The sequence below is a fragment of the Mycetomoellerius zeteki genome, unplaced genomic scaffold (genome assembly GCF_001594055.1).
Source record: "Mycetomoellerius zeteki isolate Tzet28-1 unplaced genomic scaffold, Tzet1.0 scaffold20, whole genome shotgun sequence".
In the NCBI taxonomy this organism is placed as follows: domain Eukaryota; kingdom Metazoa; phylum Arthropoda; class Insecta; order Hymenoptera; family Formicidae; genus Mycetomoellerius; species Mycetomoellerius zeteki.
Window position 1 is genome coordinate 2,030,053 of NW_017256957.1, and position 23,489 is coordinate 2,053,541.

Below are 23,489 nucleotides of genomic sequence, written 5' to 3' on the forward strand. Positions count from 1 at the left end.
TCTTCAATGCGTAGTCTGATTCCGGCCATAGAAATTGATGAATATCAAGTGCCAATTTTGATCACATGATCTATTTTGACGCTGAAAATGAACGTCGAGCGTCAGCATGAAAAGGCACCTTGACGCGCTCAGTGGAAACGCTTCATTTCGTTACAATAGGCGCATTCAGCAGACTCAATGGGCGCATTCAGCGGACTCAACAGTTGAGCGAGCGTTCGCTGCTATTGACGTATTCTTCTAGATCTAAAATTCTGATTGGATGATCTAAAAGAATACACCAATAACAGCGAGCGCTCACTTAACTGTTGAGTTCGCTGAATGCGCCCAATGATCAGCAATGGATTGGCAACACTGCTGATCGACTGAAACTGAAAGTATGGTCACGTATGGTGAAAGATTTGTTAACACGTGGGATGTAAGACTCATCCAAAGTTCAAACTAAAAACCTACGCGTGTACAGCCGGTACAGCGTGTAATTGCCGGAAATAGTTTATCCTATATGAAGTGAAAATTGTACTCGTCGAAGTAGATTGCACCTTTACCGAAGTAAGTAGCTCAGTCTAATTTTTATTTTAACGTGCGCTTAACCTTGTTCTTCTTGCCACTCCACCTGCTATTTCGCGATCACACGTGCTGTTTTACTTGTATCGACGAAAGCTTCTTGATTGCAAGTTGAATTCGGAACAGCGATTTACGCGATAGATCTGTCATTAATTAGGCCCTAATAGAATCCTTAGAGTCTGATAATTTGTCTGTTTAACAGATGTCTGTGGTATCCTCGAGAATCAGCAGTGTGTCATCTATGCTGAAAGACAGCGGAGTTAGAGCACAGTTTATTAAACAACCTAAAATATGCACACTCCCGAAAAATGTTAAAGATATATTATATAATTACAAGGGTATTAGAAAAAAAGAATACGATAAGTTGGTACATTCGATTAAAAATGGTGTTGTAAAGGTAATGACAGAGACGAAAGACGCAAAGAAAATTTGCCAGTCTTACAATGCTTGATATATATACATAAACTATATGTATCATATAGTTTATATACTAATTGATTTCTGTATTATGATGTAAGATACTTTCTTTAACATGTTCTTTTTGTTTTTTCAGGATAACAATTTAGCAGAATTTATAACTGAGGCAATGCAATATATATCCTTGTTAGATATTGAACGCAAATTGTTTGTTGAAGCACTTCTTCAAATTGACTGGACGATTAGATCATCACAAGTGATTTTTACTTATAAACTCTTTTTGCAAAATTTAGCATGTATGCAGACATTTCACACAAATATTGTAATAAATTGCCTCGTTGAATTGTTTAAACCAAGTAAATTTTATATTTATTAGTCTATAATAATATTTCATTGGTAATAATATAACATTTATTATAATACTTATTTTTGTAACAGAAAATAATATCGAACATGAAATTGGACAGTTTAAAGATGAAGATGTAGAAAGGCTAAATCATATACATGATATATTACGTGAAATTTTAAGAGTAGTACCAATGTAAGATTTGAAAAAGTGATTATAAATTATTAATTTTTGTCATCATTAACATATATATACATGTTATAATTTTTTTAGGTCAAATACGGATTTACTTGAAGCCCTCGATTCACATTTTCCATTCTATCTTGTACATGGTACTTATGTACATGAAATTTATCTCTATGCATTATTAGAAATTCTAAATTATGCACCTCAACTAAGAAGAAATATTTTAATCCTTATTATTAGAAAGTAAGTTTTTCTATTGATAAAACTATTACTCAGTAAATGAACTAATTTAAACATTTTTAAACATTTCAGTAAATGAAATTTTCGACTTTATTATAATTAATGAAATGTAGAAACGGATTATCATCTACCTCATTTTTTTTTACTGACAATCTTTAACTTTCTAATCAACCTCTTATAAAATTAAAGCTTACATGGGATGAACGTTTGATTTGAACTTAGAATCTGTCAACCTGTCGTACAAAATTACATTTTGACTTTACTAGTAAGAGAATAAATAGTATATCTGTATTTTAGGCTAGTGACGTTGGATGCCAATATACCTTGTGAAGAAACAAACAATGATGAAGACATTGTAGAAGATGATTGTACCAATAATGGAATAGGCGATAATGACAATTTGACCAAAATTAACAGTGACACAGACAAAAGAAGGACTATACATCCAACTGCACGTACACTAGACTCGTGCTTGGAATTATTTTTTAAATATATGCACGAGTTTTGTTTTGTGAATGATGTTCTGCAAATGAAGAACTTGGAGATACTGTATAGCGATATTGTCTATGCATTTGAAAAAGAAATATTAAATATGTACGGTATTCGATATGTGCAATATATCGTGTTCTACATGTGCAGTTTTGGACAATTGCGAATTGAGGAAAGATTTACAAACTGGTTGTGGCGTGAAGTGGTTGTGAAACCTAATTCTACAGTACCACCGATTTATCGGCAAACAGCTATTTGCTATATTTCTAGTCTGCTTGCAAATGCCACATTTATCTCTCCGCAGTAATTAACACATATCTTTGATAATGTTACATAGATAATACATATCTAAAAAAAAGAGTGTATCTAACATTATGCCATTTTCTTCTAGATTAGTGGAAACGATGATATCTAAATTGACGCAATGGCTAAACGAATATATCACTTCGCAAGAATATTCGGAATATATTGAGGATTATGCAAAACACGTTGTGTTTTACTCTGTTTGTCAAGCGTTCTTTCATTTATTTGTCGCGAGGTACAAGCATTTTGTATTTGACTTGAAATATGGTAAGTCATTTATATTTGTTGTATGAAAGCTACAGATTTAACAGCGAGATAAATTTGTATAAACATAATTTTTTCTTTTCAGAGAAATTTCTTCAGAATCTTTCTCTTTTAATAATTAAAATCGTTACTTGTAAATTAAATCCTTTGAAGATGTGCGATACCAAGATCGTTAACGCTTTTGCCCAAACTACAAGAACATATGGACTAGCCTACTGCGACTCTGTAATCGAATACAACGAGCGCAATCAATTACCCATTTTCGGAATGGAATCCCATTTACCCGTTTTGATTCCTAATTTTTTCCCATTCGAATCTTATACATTAGAACATAGTAGACGAAGAATAGCTCCTTTATTTTATAATAATATGGCAAATATTGATTGTCGGTCAGTTAACAAATGTGAATAAAGAAAAAAGTACATAATTTACGTATGTATATATAAATAAATTATGATGCCCCACACAGAGAGAAAAAATTTGCTATGAACGCACAAAAGATTGCAAGATTTAATTGTCAAATTTGTTTGCTATGCAAACAAATTTGCATATTTGACAAATATTTTACATTTGTTGTAAATAATTTTAGTAATGAGTATTAAAAAAATAAGTATTTGTTACACCTCCAAATAATTTTGCGATTTTCATATTTGCATGGCGTAGAATTAGCATTCATAGTTTTCTCTCTGTGTACATCTTAAATCAACATATGCAGGTATATTTTTTTTATTCTTTCGACTGTTTGTAATAATTGAAAGATACACAAGAATTACGTAATGCTATTTTTTTTATAATTACTACGTTTTATCGAAAAATTATGTACAATATAATAACTTATATTTAATAAAATTTCGGAATGATAAAATTAGGCTATGTGTGTACACTTTATTAATGCTATATCAATTTTTAAAAAATATCGAAGAAAATAAATAAAAAAAATAAACGGAAAAAATTTATATGCTAGAATATCTACTGAAAAGATAAGTTCGCTTAATAAATTTATGCAGATACATCCATTTTAGAGAAATCAAGTCGTCAATCCGGATGAACTTGCAAAACAGTGCAATGCAAATGCACTAGAAATTCTTTATGTATTAAGGTTCCATGACAGTCGAAATTTCGGAAAAGTAATATGACCACTCAAATTAGCGCGTTAAACGAAAAACGCGCTAAAGTTAAATGATTCTGATGTAGATTAACTTTGATCTTGTTTTAACTTTATCTCTTTTTCTGTTCTAAGAATTAGAAAAGAACAAGGAATCAATTAAATTAAAATTAAATTTAATCTACATCGGTAGCAATGTAATCTCTTTATCTTAACTCTTAGAACTAGGAGATAAAAAAATAAATTAAACCTTGTAGATAAAAGTTAATCTACATTGATAAAAATGGACATAATGCCCGTTTCTACCAATGAGAATTAACTTTACTCTTCTTGTTTTAATCTAATTGGAACTAGAAAAAGATGAAGAGTAAGTTGAATCGAGATTAAGGGGATCCTAAAGCCGTCTGTATTATCGGCTAAATCGTAATTTTGTATAACAAATACTTTTTTCTCTTTCACAAATTTGAAAATCCTTTTCTAGAATTAAAATATACACATTAATACGTGAAGTGGAATTTATGCCGAAAACGACAAAAAATTTCGAAATTGAAATCTTAAGAAAAATTTTTTGTCGTTCTCATAAACTCCACAAACACATATTAATGTGTATACTTTAATCCTGGAAAAGGATTTTCAAATTTGTGAAAGAGAAAAAAGTATTTGTTATACAAAATTACGATTTAGCCGGTAATACAGACGGCTTTAGGATCCTCTTAAAGTTAATCTACAATTGTGATAGAAACGAGAATAAGTCGTGGAACCTATTTAGATTGCGGATCTATACGCAGGTTTAAAGTTCGGGATCAAACGGCGTTCCGGAAGTTCGGCGTAGAACAGCCGTTCTGCCGTTCTGCGCAATAATCGCGCCATCTTTCTCCCCGTGCAACGTACCTTCCGTCCATTCCTCGTTGATCGTGGTGTTGGTGATCGCATCGCAGCGCGGTGTTCGCTCGTGCGAATGGATACGTAAAATGGCGAGGTGCAGTTGTTATTTACTCTCGCCGAACGCATCCAAGTGAGATCAGGGAAGAGCGAGTCAAAGTACCGAGTTCGTCACTAGCTCGAATTTGTTACGGCGTGTTTATAACACAACTCGTGCGAATGATCGTGAGTATCGTTGTTGCACGCTCATTTATTGAGACATATCGGTTATTCCGTGTAAGTAGAGAAGAAAAGATTAGTATCGTAATCGCTGTCGCGCTCATTGTACGCGTTTCTCGATCATGTGTTTTTCAATCAGCGAATTGTCAGTTGCGCCACGCCATGCCTCTCCATGAGATAACGTGTCGATACCGGCCTTTGAAGCCCCTCCCCGTCCCTACGATTAATCCTTTAATCCATGCGAGGTTATGAGATTCCGTTTAAGAACAGTTCCGCAGGCGATTTTCCCGTTTTAAGTCGTCGAAAACGTGCCAGTTTTTCCTTTATCGTCATTAGCCGGTTCGCCTAAACGCTCGAACGCTTCTTGTTTATCCTCGTGACGGACGTCGCGTTAAGAAGACGAGGAACCACGGTCGCGACTCTCTTTGTGCTCTGGCTTTTTAGGTTATGGTCGTTGCGAGTTTTAAACTGTCGATTTTAAACGATCTGTCGCGACGCTTCGTTGCTCTCGATCATATTGTTCCATCGCGTCTCTAAAAGATTCCTGCACTGACTCCTTCACTGAGATCGCTGTAGCTCTCGTGTTCGAGAACCGCATCGCGTAGCTTTCTCCAACAAGTGTTTTGTGAAGTTAAAATCAGCTTGTCCTAGTTACATGTGGCGTCTCTAAGATCACTGTAAATATGCTGTCGAATATAATAACATGTTAATGATAGCGTTAAGGCATCATCTTCTCACGTTTTCTCACATCTTTTGCACAAAGAAATATTTAAATATAAACAATCTGTTGTTATATTCCTTACAGCTATTCAGTCACTTTGTATCATATCTGTTCATTATGTCAAAAATCAATTTGTTGCATTATTCCATTTAATAATTTTATCATACGTTATTCACAATCAGGTTAAATTAATTTTTTGAATCAAGTATTAAAATAACTCATTCATTAAGCTTGACACTTTTCTTCTCTTAATTTAAAATCTCAAGTTGTGTGATCGGTGTGAATTCTGTGATCAGGGTCCCTATTCTTGAAAAGAAACTTACACGAAAGTCTAGAAAAATACTATAATACATACATAATGTATACTATAGTATTTCCTTAATTTTTCGTATACGTTTCTTTTCAAGAATAGGGTGTGTATTCTGTACACGCTTATCAACAATTGTCGATGTCGTTATGTATCTCTCAGAGAGATACGTAACGACACTGACAATTGTTGATAGGAGCATACGACATGAATAAGTTTAAAGAGATTCTCTCTAGACTTATTCATGTTGTATGCTCCTATCATAGCTCCTATTCACTCTAACGAACGTATTGGAGTATTAGAGCATGTGACGTGAATAAATCTTCTCTTTCTCTTGTTTCACAGCTTTTTTATCATATAAGAGGTCTGTTTTTTATTGCTATACTTTCTGAACTAGCACACAGTGCAACAATAAAAAATAGAATAACCTAATGCCTATTTTATAATTGTGTAAGCATAGTTATAAGTGTTTTTAGTTGTAAAAGTTGATCAATTACAGTTTACTATAAGGAGAATATTCAACTATGATTGGTCAATTCTTACAACTACAACCACTTACAACTATACTTGAGCAAATGTAGAATGGGCTCAAAATATCTGTGCAACAACACGTAACAAAACCAACTGTTGGTAGACATGTGCAGAATACAGGTCCAGTTAATACATTAAGGACCATCTGTGGAGGCTGTAAGCTGTAAGCCATAAGACATAAGACATTAATTAATCACAATCTAATGTGAAGAGAGTAATTAAAGCCATGACACAAAAAGATTTAAGCAGTAAGGTCAGAAACACATAAAAATGTAAGGCAATAAGATGTAAGCAGTACGCGAATTGGCCAATTATAAGCTGTCTATAATGGGAGTAATATTGTGTAGTAAGCCGTAAGCTGTAATGAGTTTTCTACAATAAGGCCTGTTACACAATAGGGCTATAAGCCGTAAGAAATTAATCAGTCATAGTCGATTTTTTTTCTCATATTCGACTGTAATTGGTCAATTTTTTACGGCTTATGACTTGCGATCCTATTGTGTAACAGGTCTAAGCCATTACCTAAGTTTTGAGTCTCAAGCCGCAAGAAATTTACTAATTACAGTCGAAACATGTCTGTATTTCTGTGATTGGTCGATTTCTTGCGGTTTACAACTTACTACATCATACTATTTCCATTGTAGATGTTAAATGCATTGTACTTGGCCTCGCAATAGAGGCCGAAATCCACTTGGCTGAAGAAGATGTTAAATGTATGCGTTAGCTCTAAAACATACACAGTAAGCGAATTGGCCAATCATAATAGAGACCGTAAGGTTATAATGTAAGCAACAGCAAATTCAACATGTTGATTTCTTTACTGCTTACATTTTACTGTTTAAATTTTTCTATGTGCCATGTCCTTTAATCGACTATCACTGACATCGATTTCTTGTAGCTTACGGTATACTATCTTCATTATAAATGGTCCTTTAATGATTGGTATACATGCGGACATTATTTTGTTTAATTAGAAACTAATATTAAAAAAGGTGACCTGTAAAGAATTTTACGTTAGTTGTTCTTGTTTTATTTACCATGAGTTGCGTATATTCCAAAATTTGTTGGAACGTACCTCGTGATGTAATTTATGTTATTACTTACTATATATAAGATTAGAAATTATTGTATCTTTTAAGGATGTAGACACAATGAAGAGAGAGCACAGACAATAAGGACAGGAAATTAACAAATTTCCACCTATCAGAAACCATATATTTTAATGTAGCCAGTAGGTTGAAATCTGTTATTTCCTGTTTCTATTGCTTTTCATTAAGTGCATCTAGTAGTACAATTACTCACTAAAGGGCTAAGTAGTGGTAGTCGAATGTGATTAGTTCTTATCTTTAAATCTAACTAATCACATGAAAGCTGTGTTTCATTATTTACTACGAGTATTGAAAATTTATAGTTCACGTCACATATACTATAGATTTTCAGTACTCACAGTGAATAACGAAACGCACCTGAAATTGCTACTTAGCCACGGTCTTAAGACCGTGGTACATAAAAAAATTTGAGACGTAAGACTTAAGCAGTAAGCGAATCGACCAATAGAGATTGTAAAGGTCCGTCTACAGTACACGTAGTAAGCTTGGTTTAAGAAGTAAGAGTAAAAAATTGATCAATCATAGTCGATTATTCTTTTCATAATCGACTGTGATTGATCAATTTTTTACTCTTCTTAAATCAAGCTTACTATTGTATTGTAGATGGGCCTTAAGACCATAACATAAGCAGTAGCGAATCCAACATGTTGATTTCCTTACTGCTTAAGTCTTACGTCTTAAGTTTTTGTATGTGCCAAGGCCTTTAATAAGTGATTGCACTATTGGATTTACCTATTGGATGCTTTCCATTTAATGTGACACAAGTCATCACAAACATTGTTTCATCTTTCTTGGCATTCAATAAATAATAAAAACAGAATGACATTTGTGATGACTTATGTCATCAAATGGAAAGTATTTGTAGCTTCTAGGCCTTAATAAGTGAGCTAGAAATATACGTATTTGCTATTTTCAAATTTATTAACATGTTCTTAATAATTAATTGCGTTAGTGATGAGGCTCTTTGTACATATATAAAATTCGATAATTTCGAAATAATATTTATATTTTCTCTTATTAAAGTCTCTTTTATATTTTTGATTAAGCAGTTCTGCTTACAATAATATTTCATTATGTTAATATTTCAAATTATCTTCTATTATGCTACCATAGTTTGCAAATTTACGTTTGGTAAACAAATTAACACATCTTACAACCCAACTAAAGTATATACATGATTGTTGTCATATTATTACTTTTTTTTTATTATGATATAAGATATCTTTGAAGCACATAAATTGTACAAAAATTTATAATTTTCTTGGATCGAAAAAAGATGCGATAGATACATATATTTTGACGATAACGATTAACAGTTAGCAGAATTTGTGTTTAAAATGTTGAAAAAAAATTAAGTTCTGTAGGAGACTACTTTAAAAGTTTCCATTAATGTGAAAATATATTTTTCCGTATTTATTTCCTTATACTAAAGTTACTCTTCAATAAATGTTAATGATTTTATATTTTACCTAATATATATATATATATACACACACAGGGTGTTTCATTTTAATCTATCACCCCAAATATTTCCGTTCCCTTGCATTTTACAAGAAAATGTTTCAGATAAAAGTTGTATGGTTTCAAGGGGGCCATAAAATGGTACCATTAGTTTGACCTTAGATAGTCGCTTAAAGATCACATAAAGGTCACCTTCAATTTCTTAAATTAAACCCACTATTTTTCATTACATATTCTTGTAGCTTACTTCGAGAGCTTTCCAAAACACTATAATAAAATATTTTTTCATTAAGTATTTTTCGAGTTATAAGTTATACGATATTTAAAGTCTACTTTACACAACACTACATTATTTTTGTTAACAAGTTTTTACGCTGTTAAATTTACAGTGTATTTCTATATTATTTCAACATTATTTCCTCAACGATTGTATTGTTCGGATATATTTGCTTATCTTTTGAAATTATACGTAAAAGTCGAATATAATTAGTTATTATTTTCCATAGGTTGTACCGCATAAATACTAGCAGATTCCTCTACAAACATGATATTGATGGATTGGTCTAAATCAGTGTATTAGCAACAATCCAATTTTGATCTTTATTAATTGAGAAAGGATCATATTTGCTAACACCTAAGTTTTGAATAATATGGATACACATTATTATAATGTTGTGCACAATGCCAGTGGTACTTTCACATTAGAAGAAGTACCAAGAATCTGTACTGCAGACGGCCAACGTATTCAGTTTGTTGTTGAGGATGTTAGTGATAGCAGTAATGGTTCACAACGGCTTGTGACTTATACTACTGCACCACAAAACAGGCAGGCAATATTAACCCCGCAAACTATTAATTTAGGGAATCAAATATCTACGACGCGATTGGAACAAGGGTAACTTATACAGCATGCATTTTCAATTGCTCGAATTGTAACGAAATAGAGTAGAAGAGCTCTAAGCTTTTGATATTTTAGGAGAAATATATAGATTCAAAAGGATTTAATAATAAATATATATAATTTTAATATCTCTCAAAAAAACAAACAGTAGTTTAGAGTGTCGATACTGGTTGTAAGAGATAAACTTTAATGGTTCTATATATATATAAAATAATATAAATATGTTAATCTGTAAAACGTGTATCTTGATATTTTAAATACCATATATAATGGGCCATACATTTTGAGATTAAGGTGTTATTTCGGGTTTCTAAAGTGTATAATAACTTTACGAACATTCATAGAAAACGCACTTAATTTGATAACACTTTTTACATATGCGAATGTTTCCATACATATCAGGATTGCATAACATGGAAGTAATTTTCCTTGCATATCAGGATTGCATAACATAGAAAATATATTATTATAACAGGTGCTTCTTAAAGTAGTCTTCTATCATTCTACTGAACATACCGTATATACTATACATGTATGTAAATATATATGTATATGTGAATATATAATTATGTTCTAAATATGATAAAAATAAAAATAGTGATAAGTATCTATATTTTGCACTTTTTATAAATTTAAAGTATAAAAAAATATATATTTTTTTTAAACGTAGTAGTGTATATTTAATTATATTCAATTCTGTTTTATATAATATAATTTCATAACAAAACATACTGCAAAAATATTAAAAAGAAATTAATCCTTAGTACATATAATTGGATCATTCGAGTTCTGCATATTTCTTTTTTTTTTAGTACTAAAAACACCAAGTCATTAGTTTTAACATTTATATACAATTTTTTAAATATAACGCTACAAATAGTTTTTAAAGGTGTTAAAGTGTATATAAGAATTACTTAATTTTTATAAAGTATATATAAGAATTATTAAATAATTTTCGTACATATATACTTGTAAAAGTGATGAAAATTAACCCGAAATATGAACAATCCATCGTATGTAATAAACGATTGAAAAAAATCTTGGTGTGTATTAAGGGTTAAGAATACAATAAACTTTTTAACTTTTTTATTATAATTATTATATTTATCTCATCTTTTATGATATTACATTCACATTTATGTTTTTGTTCAACTTTTGATTTTTATAAGGATAAGAATTTGAATAATTCTTTCTTTTATTTGTTCAGGAAAAAGTATTTTACAGTTATATAAGAATTTTTCTCTTGTACGCGTGTGCCTCAAAGAAAATATTACTAAAGAGTTTTGTATTATAAATCTGTTTATACTAATTTATTAATTATGGTGTGTTGTGTATGTATGTGCGTTTTTGTGTATATATATTTTTATTTAAGGCAAAATGCAGATATTACAAGTTAATAAAATACAAATTGAAATTAAATATATATTTATGGGATAGAAATAATCAGAAATAATAATTAGAAACTGTGAATGATAATTAAAGAATAATGTTATATATTTGATACAATCCATCCTTAACATGTGTGGCCTATGAGCGACTTTTTGTGTTAGTGGTTATGCTAGTTCTATTTAAGTTTCTTAATTTATCGAGTATTTTGTATGTTTAAATTTTAATCTAGCACACAAATATTTTCTTTTATTAAAAACGTCATGTATATCTAAGAAAAAATAATATTAGATATATTTGATACAATCCTTTCTTAAAAAAAAAGAAGGAGAAAGATTAGTATTAAAATAATTATAATTATATTAAAAATAATTATATTGAAATAAAGATGTATCTAATCTTATCTCGAAAAAAAAAATTTTTTTCCTAAATTGAAGCTTTGATCGAATAATAATTTACCATTATAAAGTTATATCTCGCATCCAGATAACAAACTTTTGTTCCAATTCTGTTTTTTTTTATTAATTTCATCTAATCGCTCATCATAAGTGATATTTTGTAGAATAAAATAGTACATAATAGTATATTTTTTATCGATAAATATATATAGTATCCATGTTAATATCTTTTATATTTGGCTAAAATAAGATGTATTTGTATAACAATATATGTAATAGTGTTTATTACGTTTCAGACAAAATGTCTATATAATCAAAACGAATGATATATCTGGAACCCAGGAGATATTAAAACAGGAGGTATTAAATACCGTGAATGCACATATTGTTAATGAAAATATTGTGAGCATTGCAAGTAATACAGGTAAGTAAATGATTGTGCTATATTAATATGCTTTGCAAAATCTGCTAATTTATTTTACGTTTCATTATTATGTATAACATTGGTCTATGGTATTTTTCTTGTTTGCAATACAATGAATAGGCTATTTTTTTTCAGGTATTAAGACAGAATGTAAAAATGAAGGGCAGTCAGTGCAGTTTATGAAAATACAAAACGCTAATACTTCCACAGTAGCGAAGCAAAATGCATTGTTAGAAAAAAATCAGACTGCCATTTTAACTAAAAGTAATATACAAAATAATATCACAGTGAGTTATTACACATTATAATAATGTTTAATAAAAAAAATTAATTATATTCTTTTAATAATAGCATTGCAATTATTTTTACTTTTAGCCGCCTTTTTATGTAAATTCTGAATCATATAATCCATGTCAGATGGAGAAAAAATTAAATGTTAAAGCTTGTCAGATTAAAAATCGACAGTTAACAAATAACATTGTGGGTATAATACCTCAAACTCCAGGAATAAAGGTAGTAACTACGATGGAAAACCGGATTCAAAATTCTAATACAATTGGTCCTAAATCTACGCTGTCTGTCTGTAAAACTATCGGTTCACAAAGACAGGTTGTGGCTGTGAGACCTGTTCGTACTCCTAATTCGAATATTTCGCACGTGCGACCAGTGGCAATAGTTCCTCCTGAAATTTCTAAAACACCAACGAGAATGCAACCTCCAGATATGGAGCATTTAAATGAGCAAATCAAGCAAGCCAAAATTAAACAGTTAAAACTGCAAATCGAGAAACAAAGGTTTTTACAAAATAACACACAACAACTCTCTCATACTTTGCAGCATATTCATTCCTCGTCGCATAATCCCACGCGTCATTTTATAAGTTCTACGCAACAAAGAACGCAGCAGATTTCAATCTCTACACAACAACCGAAACCATCTGTGGTAATGTCAGTCTCTTCATCAGCTGAGCATAATACGGCCATTACTAACACTGATATGGAAGTCAATTCTTCGGAACTTGTTCAGGAGAAAGGGCACAGTACACAACAGTCTTCTTCACCACGATTAGAACATGAAAGCAGTTCAAGTGAAAGCGTCGCTTACCTTAAAAACACAATTAATGACCCAGCAAATGCCATAGTTCAGCAACAAATTCAAGGAAATACGGCAAAAATGTTAGTGATGTTAGCCACAGGAGAACAGAGACTAATTACGTTCGATATACCGAACGAGGACTGCACTGTACACGACCTATTGGATCAGGTACGTGCAGTCTTGGGCCAGGTATGTTTCTACAAAGATTTGTAGAAAAATTGTACAGAGTAATTGATAAATTGCTATATAGTTTGAAAATTTTGAAAATTTCGAAGAATTTTGTAAAATATTTTAAAATATTAAAGAAATATTTATAATATCGATATCAACGTTTAAAAAATTTATAAATTTTTTCATAATAGCATAAGAAAATTTAGCATTTGGTAATTGCTATTATATGTTGTTTTGATCCGGCTCCAGAATTGTAAGGCAACACAATGATTAGTAACAATCGAATTTTTGCAAGATATTTTATTTTTATATATTACATGAAATAATTCTTAGGTGAATATTCCATTCCCTAATGAAACGCAAGTTTCTCTGGTGGATGATCCCGCACTGGGTATAAACTACATAGTGGAACCAAGAGATTCCGGGATGCTTTCAACATCCTTCGAGGGTACTGATGGTGATTGTAATTCTACTCAGGAAATTGTGAGCTCCACTGCGAATATTGAAAATTTATCTCAAAGTACCAAGTAAGATATGAAATTGTATTATATTTATATCATAATATTCAATTATATCACAAAAAATTCTAAACTGGCAATATTTTCAGTGCATCGGATGAAAATAGTAACACTTCACAAACTATTGAGGTGAGTTTATAGATTTAGTAAAAAAAATTAGATTAAATAAGGATATTGGCATAAAAAAAATTATGCTACTCTTTTCAATTACGTTTATATTGCGAATATAATGGAATTTTATTTTTCTAAAGTTTAAAATTTGGAATATTTAATTCTTAAAGATTTATTATTATAAAATAGTCGATAATATCTAACTTAATATAAAAATATATAATCTATATAATTTATAGTAATATTATTTTGTTGATACTATGCCAATTTCTTTGTTTTAACATATCAATAATATTACTGTATTATATTCGATACTTATATGAATGATATAATAGATGTATTATGTAAAAATAACAGAATGGAAGAGACAGAATTAAATGAAGTAAATATAGTATACAATAGTTAACTCTCGACTACAGCAACGGGTCATTTGGACAACGAGATACTACTAAAGACCGATATTTTTATGGGAGAGAGTTACCTCGCGTGAGCCTGGCGGTAATTGAAGAACACTGATATCATCAACTATTTTGGCTGTCCCTAGACGATTTCAAAATTGTAAAATTTACACGTTTCTGATGATAAAACAATTATTAAGGAAAGTAAAATCCTCATTAATTTATCTTTGGAATAACTAAAATAGTTAATAATGTTTTCAATATTGGGCTCTCCGGATAATTATGCTAAAGGATCATATATACCGTAATCCATTAACTTATGCCGTAATCTGTAAGAATTGACTACTTAAATCACACATTAAATCAGTCAAATGAAAGGGGAATAATTAATTATGATAAATTTTTACAGATTACGGCATAAGTTAACAGATTAATTCCCGTAAAGCCTTAGACTATGGGTTGACTATTACTATTGACGATTGCCCGGTTCTATTTCAGTTAATCACGATGGACTTGCTACATTGACTGAAATAGAATCGGGCAATCGTTAATCCGCAATCTGATACGGACATAATGATGTTGGTCTTTATTAATATTTTGTCGGTGTTTGGACCCGAAGCACAAATTTTAGACGCGGTCTAAGTTGGTATAATCTGTATAATTGATACTATATGGTTCTAAATTGTAAATAATGCAGATTCACTTGCATTCTGTACTCTTCAAGGAACATTTTAAAGCTTATATGTTATTTTTGTAGCTGTAGTTAAGGGTTAATGATAATTTATATACAATATGTAATAAAATATCACATTGATAGCGATTGATAAGAATTTTCGTATGAAATTAAGGAAGTACACTTAAAGTTCATCATTTAAATTAAATGATATTCTACAAGTACGAAGTATACCATGTTATTACTAGGAACCTATTTTGGTCAAAGGAATGCTTGCTCTCTGTCCACACTGCGGATACAGTTCACTATTCTTCAACCGATGTGAACGATGTAATACAAAAATAAAAATTGATGGAGTCAAATCGATACCCATAGCAGAAAGGAAGGAGGCTGGGATGTCTGTCGATGTAAGGATTATGTCTGTGATGCCAGAAGACCGATATATACTTATTAATACAATGTTATAATGAGATCTTATTATAATGATCTATTGTTTGACTGATATTGCTAACATATTTAATTTACTTAAAACTAAGAGTTTAGTTTAAGAGGACTATTAACATAGCATTTTAATATAGCAAATTTAGAGCGCTTTCAGCATATGGTCATTAAGAAGTATTTTGTTTAGAGAAGGATTTAGCCAAGAATTAATTTTAAAACTAAGACGTTTTATATCACTGTCATGTCATTACAGGTCATATCGAAAGCAGTTTACTACGATCATCTTAATGTCATATAATGTATCACGTATCCTAGTGGCCGTTTATTGGCGATGACATTGGTTAATTAAGGACATATTGAGTCATTGTGCCAATAACTGTGCCAATAAATGTGCTACTAGTGTAATTTAGTAGTAGTGTATCATATACTTTCGTCAACCAATTTCTTCTATCAATATTTCCCGTGTCAATTTGTAAAAATGTATTACGATTGTATATTTTTATAGATGTTTTATAAGAAGAACAACGAACGAAATGCTACGAAATCAGAGAAAATAGAACGAGATGGTCCCAAACGATCCAAAGGAAAAGCTAAAGGTACAGCTTCCAAACCAAAGCCTATTCATAAAGAGCCAGGTACATATAATAATTTTATATATTTTATGCATGAAACATATATATATATATATATACACATTAATGATAATTAATTTCTAGAATGTTTGACAATATCTTCTGACGAAGAGGAAGAAGGCAGACCTAAAAAAACTGGAAGCATTAATAATAACGCAGTAGTAGGCAACGCAAGTAACACATTTAATGAAGATATGGACACCATTGTGGATAAGGAACCAATAATTACAAACACTTCTGTTTTTAATTTATATGATGATGTTATAAATAATGAAGAAAATAGTAAAGGTAATGTTTTATGAGATGCATAAGTAATTATCACAATTTACGACTGATATAATAATATAATAATGAAATGTTGGATTTTAGAAATAAATGAAAATCAGAACTTTCTTGATATTGCACAAACTGCTCTAGAATGTCGAACGGTCAGAATAGGTTCTTATAAATATATTCCTCGGGAAAAAGTAGTGATTTCCTATAGTGGTGTAAGATTTAGCGTACCATTATTAGAAGATGGTAAGTTGATTTTATCTATAATGGAAGTGTCTATGGGTACAAGATTTCATAAGCTTCTTAAAATATTCCAATTTTTTACAGATGCAAGTTTTGTTACTCTTGACGTGAAATATAAAGATATAGTTAAACTCTTAATCCATTTTGGAAAGACAATGCCAGTACTATTCTTTTATACATCTGTAAATACAGGAGCCATGATACGTGAATTATTAGGAATGCAAGATCCAAAGGGGCCATATTATGACCCTGCTGGAAAAGGTGTTTACATGACTTCTATATGAGCTTTCTGTATTTTAAATATTTTCTGTAATTTAATGATTATTCTACATAATATTTAATCTCACAATTTTTTTCGATACAATCATGTGTATACAGAAAAGATTCTTGCAAAGCCCGATGATTAATAAACTTTGTTTTTATTATTTTTTAGATCACACGCATAAACGTATTACATTATTACCAGACAAGTTACCGGAGGATTCAAAGGTGATATTAACAAACTTATTCTCACGAGGACATAAAATAGACGAATTAAGTCCTAAAGAAGCTAATGATATACTTATACGGGCATCACCAAGAGATGTACGTATTTAAAATTAAATTTTATGTCATTATATATATGTCATAATACAAATATTTTTACAGTGTTTACAATCACATAATACTACACGGAAACAGAGTCAAAACGTAGCAAATACTACTGCTGTTAGTGATGACATACAAACGTGAGACTTTTATTAATAATCGATTTTGTCTTTTAATAATTTGAAATCGAATAAAATATATTTTATAATTTTATCTATTCGATCTAATATTACTTCATTTTTCATGTACATCAAATTTATAAATATGATTGTTGAAATTTTTTAAACGTAAACTTTCTTTTTATAGAATAACTGTATATCCACCACCTCCTGCAAAAGGGGGAATAGCCATCAACACTGAAGATTACTTATGTCTTGCGGAAGATCAGTTCTTGAATGATGTCATTATAGATTTTTATTTAAAGTATTTGACCTTAGAGGTATTATCAGAATCTGATCAACATAGAACTCACGTGTTTAGTTCGTATTTTTACAAACGTTTAACTAGCCCACATGCCCAAGCTGCCGAAAGCATCGTGCCAATGACACCTGCTGCCAAACGGCACGCGAGAGTACAGAAGTGGACGAAAAATGTTAATATATTTGAAAAAGATTTTGTTATAATTCCCATAAACGAACAGTAAGTAATCCTGTAAATTTGATTTCGTAAATAATGAATCCTATAAATTTAATAATTAAGATGCAACTCTTTATCTGATGTTTTAATACTGGGTTCACTCAAGATCACGGACCGAAAATCTTATCAGTATGTGCAAGTTCAGTAAATTCTAACATTTTCTTCAACTACGTTGTAAAAAAATTGTTTATAACAATGTTTTTTTACAACCTTACATAATTGTAAGTTACATAATCTTATTCCTTGGATTTTGAAATTTAAAATGAAAAAAAATTTAATTATGTTTATTTTAAGCAAAGATATATTGATTTGAAGTACATAGAATCAGCGAATATCAGTTAAGAAAATTTCAGAGTGAATATTATTAGGGTTAAGTTGAAATATCAGTATTGAGAGATATCAGATAAAGAAATCCATTGCATACATGAAAAGTTCATTTGCATAGATGAGAGAAAATGAAAAAAATGTTTTCTTGCATATATTAGTCTAAGATCCGCATCTTAGGCTCGCATTGAAATAGCTTCTAAACTATTCTATTCATATTAAAATAGCTTCTAAACTAGCTTCTAATATAAACGCAAGTCAATGAGTTTTATTCTTCAAGTAATCCTATATGACTTTTTGACTCTGACATTAATATAAGCAGAAATCATATTATTTCATATAACAATATATAATACAATGTGTTTTTAACTAAATAAAGAAAGTTCTATATTCGATCAAAGTGGATCTTAGTGCTTAAATATTTCTGTGAATTTATATACATATCTGATTCTTCAAACCGCGCACTGAAATCTTCGGACCGAAAAATTCGGCCTTGAAACGCAATCATAAGCAGAACAAGAGTAATATTATCTATTAGCAAGCAATTTAAGATATACACGAAAATCCTGGCTGAGGTAATATTTTTCGCAATAAATTATTTACAGATTTAAGAACTCATTAACATTAGATTATTAATAGTCTCATAAAGATACTTATTAGCATAAAAAATTATTTTCTCATGATTGCGTTTCAAGACCGAAAAAGATTTCGGCGCACGGTTTGCAAAATCAGATATGTATATAAATTTAAACAGAAATATTTAAGTACTAATATCCGTTTTGACCGGATGTAGAATTTCTCTTATTTAAATATATATTTATTTTTATTGGTCCAAATTCGTATCATATTAATATTGTTTATAGCGCACATTGGTTCTTGGCTATTATTTGCTTTCCTGGGTTAGTTGGAAAAGTATCCACCTGTACTGCAAAAACTAACGAAAACTATGTTAATAAGACTGCGCAAAAAAGTAAAAAAATAAAAGAATTAAAAGCAAAAGCTGTCACAATTGGCTCTACAACAATCACTCCTGTACCAACGACCATAACGATAGACCAGTTAGATGATGATGGATCTGAGAGAGACGAAGCAGAAGGCGACGATGATGAAATGGAAATGGATAGTGACGAAGAGGTAGAATAAATTGTATTGTTAATAATTTTTTGTATTTTAAAACAGTTGCTTATAATGTAATATATTTTACGTGTAGGACGAGATAGATCAATCAGAAGAAGACAAAATCCAAATTAATATTAAACTCGAAGAGCAGAAGGAAACCATCAGGAAGTAAGCAACACGTCTATATCATGTATTTATAATGCAATCTATTATGATTGTAATATTTAACTAATTTAATTTATAGTCCCTGCATATTGATATTCGATTCGCTTGCTGGTGCTAGTAGATCACGAGTGGTTGCTACGTTAAGAGATTATTTAAGTTGCGAACATGTTGCCAAACTTGGTGTAGAAAAGACGTTCTCGAAAGATACTATTAAAGGAGCGTGTCCAAAAATACCCCAGCAATCAAATTTTACTGATTGCGGATTATATGTTTTACAATATGTGGAAAGTTTTTTTAAGGCAAGTATATTAAAATATCTTTAATATTTTTTGTTGTATTTATTTCTTACATGTCTAATTATCAATGTGATTGAGTTTATTTCTTTTTATAGGATCCTGTTAAAGATTATACTTTGCCAATTAAAACTTTGAAAACATGGTTCGAGGAAATTGTTGTAACGAGAAAAAGGGAAGAATTATCGAATTTATTAATTAAATTGATGAATATTAAAGGGGGTAAAACTATTAATTTACCTACTGTAAATTTCCCTACAAAGTCGGAGTCCGAGAATAATAAAAGAAAATCTACGAGTGATGCAGATACACGAATGGTCACATTTGTGACAGAAAATAATGAATCAACTAACGAGGTCGTTGGTAGAACGTATCAGATCATTCCTTATTCTTTGAGTTCTAATTCGTCTGAGAGTAATTCTTCAGATATATTGACGGAACAGAAAATGACAAGGTATAAAAATATACATATATCTTTTATATATGTTAGTTTTATATATAGTGGATTAAATATATTTTTATAATTAAGTTTTTGTAATTACTGTTAACATTACTAAAATACGATCATATATGAAATATTCCTTGAGTTTTTTCATTATAATTTTCTATGGATATTCTGATCTTTTCCAAAAATATTTTCCTGAAGCATATTTTAGATATTTCCTCTAAATGAATATGTATAATGCGTAATTACATGAAAATACATTAATCCCATATCATTAAATTAATAAATTTACCACATTAATTTAACGATCATTTTATTGATTTTTAGATCATCGGCCGAAACAATGTCCTATTTGAAATCTAAACGAATTCATAGGATAGTATCAAGAACACAGAATCAAGATGACTCTCCCAGCACTGCTAAAAAACACAAAGGGGGGGAATCTCTCAATTCCTGTAAATAAATATTTCTTTTTTATAGTGCTAAGATTAATGTTACTTCTCACAGTACATGAAATCATTTATTTCGACGTATATAAAATAATGTAGTTAAATCATGAACCGAATAAAACTGCAGATATGATTTCTGATTGTATACGTGCAGTCCCCTTTATGATTAACCTTGATATGTACTTTAGATAACATTTTTCTAGTATTATTATTGTAGGTTTATAAACTTTTTGTATGAATATGTAAAGCGGACATTTTGAAAGCAACAGATATACATTCTGCAGCATCCACGACGTCATTGATGCATTGCACCACTCAGTTCTCTACGAGAATCTTCGTCGATTATGTACTCACGAAAGTAAAAATGTATTTCCAAATTATGTTTTAATGAGATTTAATCTTTTTTTTTTGAGTAATTTTTTAAATCGATATAATTTCGAATATATTATTCTTTAAACCGAATCAATAAAAATTCCGTTGCTTTATAGTACTATGCTTCGAGACAATCTCGGCGAGTTATTTAAAGCCTCGCGACATATTCGCGTAGATATATTTGGTACTCTTAGTTTTAAATAACCGCTAGATGAAACCCTACTCAATGCGAATGTCTCGTGCGCGAAGTTTTATGAAAACCGAAATAATAAAAGTTGAAATAGTAGCCAGTGTGATTTGGTGATTATCTTGTAAGTTTTTGCTGTTTTTCTATTAAACTATGCAATATATTATAGAATTAGTAAATCAATTACATAATGCATCATTAATTTCGCGTTTTATCGTATGAATGCATGTTATTACATGATAAAATTAATCTTAATGAGAAAGACAGCGTATACATAAATAATTTGTAAATTTATGGTCAGTTGTAAAAATATTAATTATATCACTGTATTGGATGGTATAACTATAGATCTCTCTTTAGCGTGGGTATATGATTGTTCATTGGATATGCTTTATTACGCTCATACGTTTTCATTAGGCTGATGCCGCACTTGTTTAAATGGCACGTATCTTAATAGGATAATGCCTGGATCAATAGATTTGATAGTGTCTACAGCGTACATTGGAGTCACGATTTGGATAGCGTATTGGCTAAGGCTGTATGCATTATTTTATCTTGATTCTTATCCCCTCACAAGAGCTTTGGTTTTTGAATTCATAGCTACAGCAGAACTTTGTGGGGCATGTTTCGAGCTCATTATAAGTAAGTCTTGACTCTGTTTTATAAATATAAGTATTAATTTTACGATATACGATTAACTTTGATGAACGATAAACTTGTGGATTCAGAGATCTATTATTTATATTGCAATTATATTTATATATTGCGTATTATTACATACATATGTTAGCATTATAATTATATATTTTTTCATTGTATGTATTTTTAAACTATTAATTAAAATGTTTTATATTATTTTTTGTCATGTTTATTGTACATGTTACAATAGCACTTGTCCTAAGTCTTTTCCCCCCTAAAAAGTTTGAACTTTCTTTAGTTGCGGACAATTGGGGAGTATGGATGTACGCGCTTTATTTGTTTCTACTAACAATCTGGTGGTCGGTAAACTGGGATGAAGCTTCTGCGTGTCCTTATACACACATGGAGGATGTAGTAATACGTAAAAAGCCCTTGATTGTCGCATTTTTATCGATATGCGCGGAATTGGCCGGTGGTCTTCTTATATTTAAATACATCCAAATATTGTGGGCGTTACAATTCGCTTCTACGCACAAGAATAGAGCTTATGGCGATTGCACTACAGATTTGCAGGCAAGACTGAATCATCATTTTTCCCATTAACAAATTATAAACTGATTAATTTTTAAATAATATTTTAAATAGGAGTTTCATTATTCATTCGATGTATTGCGCGATATGTAGTACGCTTTCATAATTTCAATACATACGACTGGGAATAATTTTATGAATTGAAAAGCACCTGCGATGATTTTTTAGGTATCCGTTATAATTGGAGCGCTTGTGGAATGCGTTGCAACATGCATGTGCAGAGTGGTATCCCGCGTGCTGGGTGACTTGAACCCGAGGTTTAGCACGGTCATCGATGCTTTTGTGGGGACGTCTTTGGTAGTTGCAGGTTGGTGAATGTTTCTATATTCTTTCTTATGATGTGAAAAAATATCTTGTATCGTTGATCTTTAAAATGTATTTCAGCTTTCAATTACACCGGTGGTTACTTTAATCCTGCACTGGCAACTTCTTTAAAATATGGTTGTCTAGGAACCTCGTCCATGGAGCATGTGATAGTTTATTGGATTGGAACATGCATCGGATCTATCGCCTCCTTGCACGTGTACCGTATGCCGTTTGTACAAAATTTCATTCAAGTACAAGAAAGTACAGATGCCGTTTATTAGATAAAAAATTCGGTAAAATTATTTTCAAGAGAATTTAAATGTTTGTGGTTTATAATTATAATCATCAGTACCTCTTTAATTACGTACAAAAGTCTAACAATGTACAAAACTGTGTGCCAAAATTAAAAACGATAGTTTTATACATTCCCATTGTCGTGTAAATAATTATGAACCTGTTCGCAGTTCTGATTACACTTCGGAGACAAAAAAGTATTCTAAAATTGTTGACCTATATTAATAAATATTTTAAAAATATTATATAATAATTTTTAATCGTTATTACCTCTGC

At 30.6% G+C, this 23,489-nt stretch overlaps 2 protein-coding genes across 6 annotated transcripts; both read left to right on the forward strand.

Annotated features, from left to right (window-relative positions):
* The first annotated feature begins 356 nt into the window (after positions 1 to 356).
* Tif-IA (RNA polymerase I-specific transcription initiation factor RRN3 homolog Tif-IA) lies at positions 357 to 3,273 on the forward strand. The gene is made up of 8 exons (XM_018447282.1): positions 357 to 546; positions 764 to 958; positions 1,115 to 1,334; positions 1,417 to 1,519; positions 1,598 to 1,753; positions 2,048 to 2,542; positions 2,631 to 2,809; positions 2,892 to 3,273. Exons 2-8 carry the CDS (start codon positions 764 to 766, stop codon positions 3,215 to 3,217), a joined length of 1,674 nt encoding a protein of 557 aa, XP_018302784.1. The 5' UTR covers positions 357 to 546; the 3' UTR covers positions 3,218 to 3,273.
* A 1,558-nt stretch (positions 3,274 to 4,831) lies between these two features.
* LOC108722340 (uncharacterized) lies at positions 4,832 to 23,424 on the forward strand. 5 transcript variants are annotated; one of them, XM_018447403.1, is made up of 23 exons: positions 4,832 to 5,018; positions 9,648 to 10,036; positions 12,123 to 12,250; positions 12,386 to 12,537; positions 12,626 to 13,513; positions 13,850 to 14,043; positions 14,124 to 14,163; positions 15,465 to 15,623; positions 16,163 to 16,292; positions 16,374 to 16,577; positions 16,659 to 16,808; positions 16,890 to 17,066; positions 17,239 to 17,390; positions 17,454 to 17,533; positions 17,700 to 18,032; positions 19,217 to 19,487; positions 19,564 to 19,640; positions 19,717 to 19,936; positions 20,029 to 20,384; positions 21,841 to 22,025; positions 22,321 to 22,595; positions 22,782 to 22,920; positions 22,998 to 23,424. In XM_018447403.1, exons 2-23 carry the CDS (start codon positions 9,792 to 9,794, stop codon positions 23,198 to 23,200), a joined length of 4,758 nt encoding a protein of 1,585 aa, XP_018302905.1. In that variant the 5' UTR covers positions 4,832 to 5,018; positions 9,648 to 9,791; the 3' UTR covers positions 23,201 to 23,424. The 5 variants fall into 5 exon arrangements, with proteins under 5 accessions (XP_018302905.1, XP_018302900.1, XP_018302901.1 ...); XM_018447398.1 differs by lacking the exons at positions 21,841 to 22,025; positions 22,321 to 22,595; positions 22,782 to 22,920; positions 22,998 to 23,424 and adding an exon at positions 20,703 to 21,173 and having other exon boundaries at positions 12,626 to 13,534; XM_018447399.1 differs by lacking the exons at positions 21,841 to 22,025; positions 22,321 to 22,595; positions 22,782 to 22,920; positions 22,998 to 23,424 and adding an exon at positions 20,703 to 21,173.
* The last annotated feature ends 65 nt before the right edge of the window (positions 23,425 to 23,489 follow it).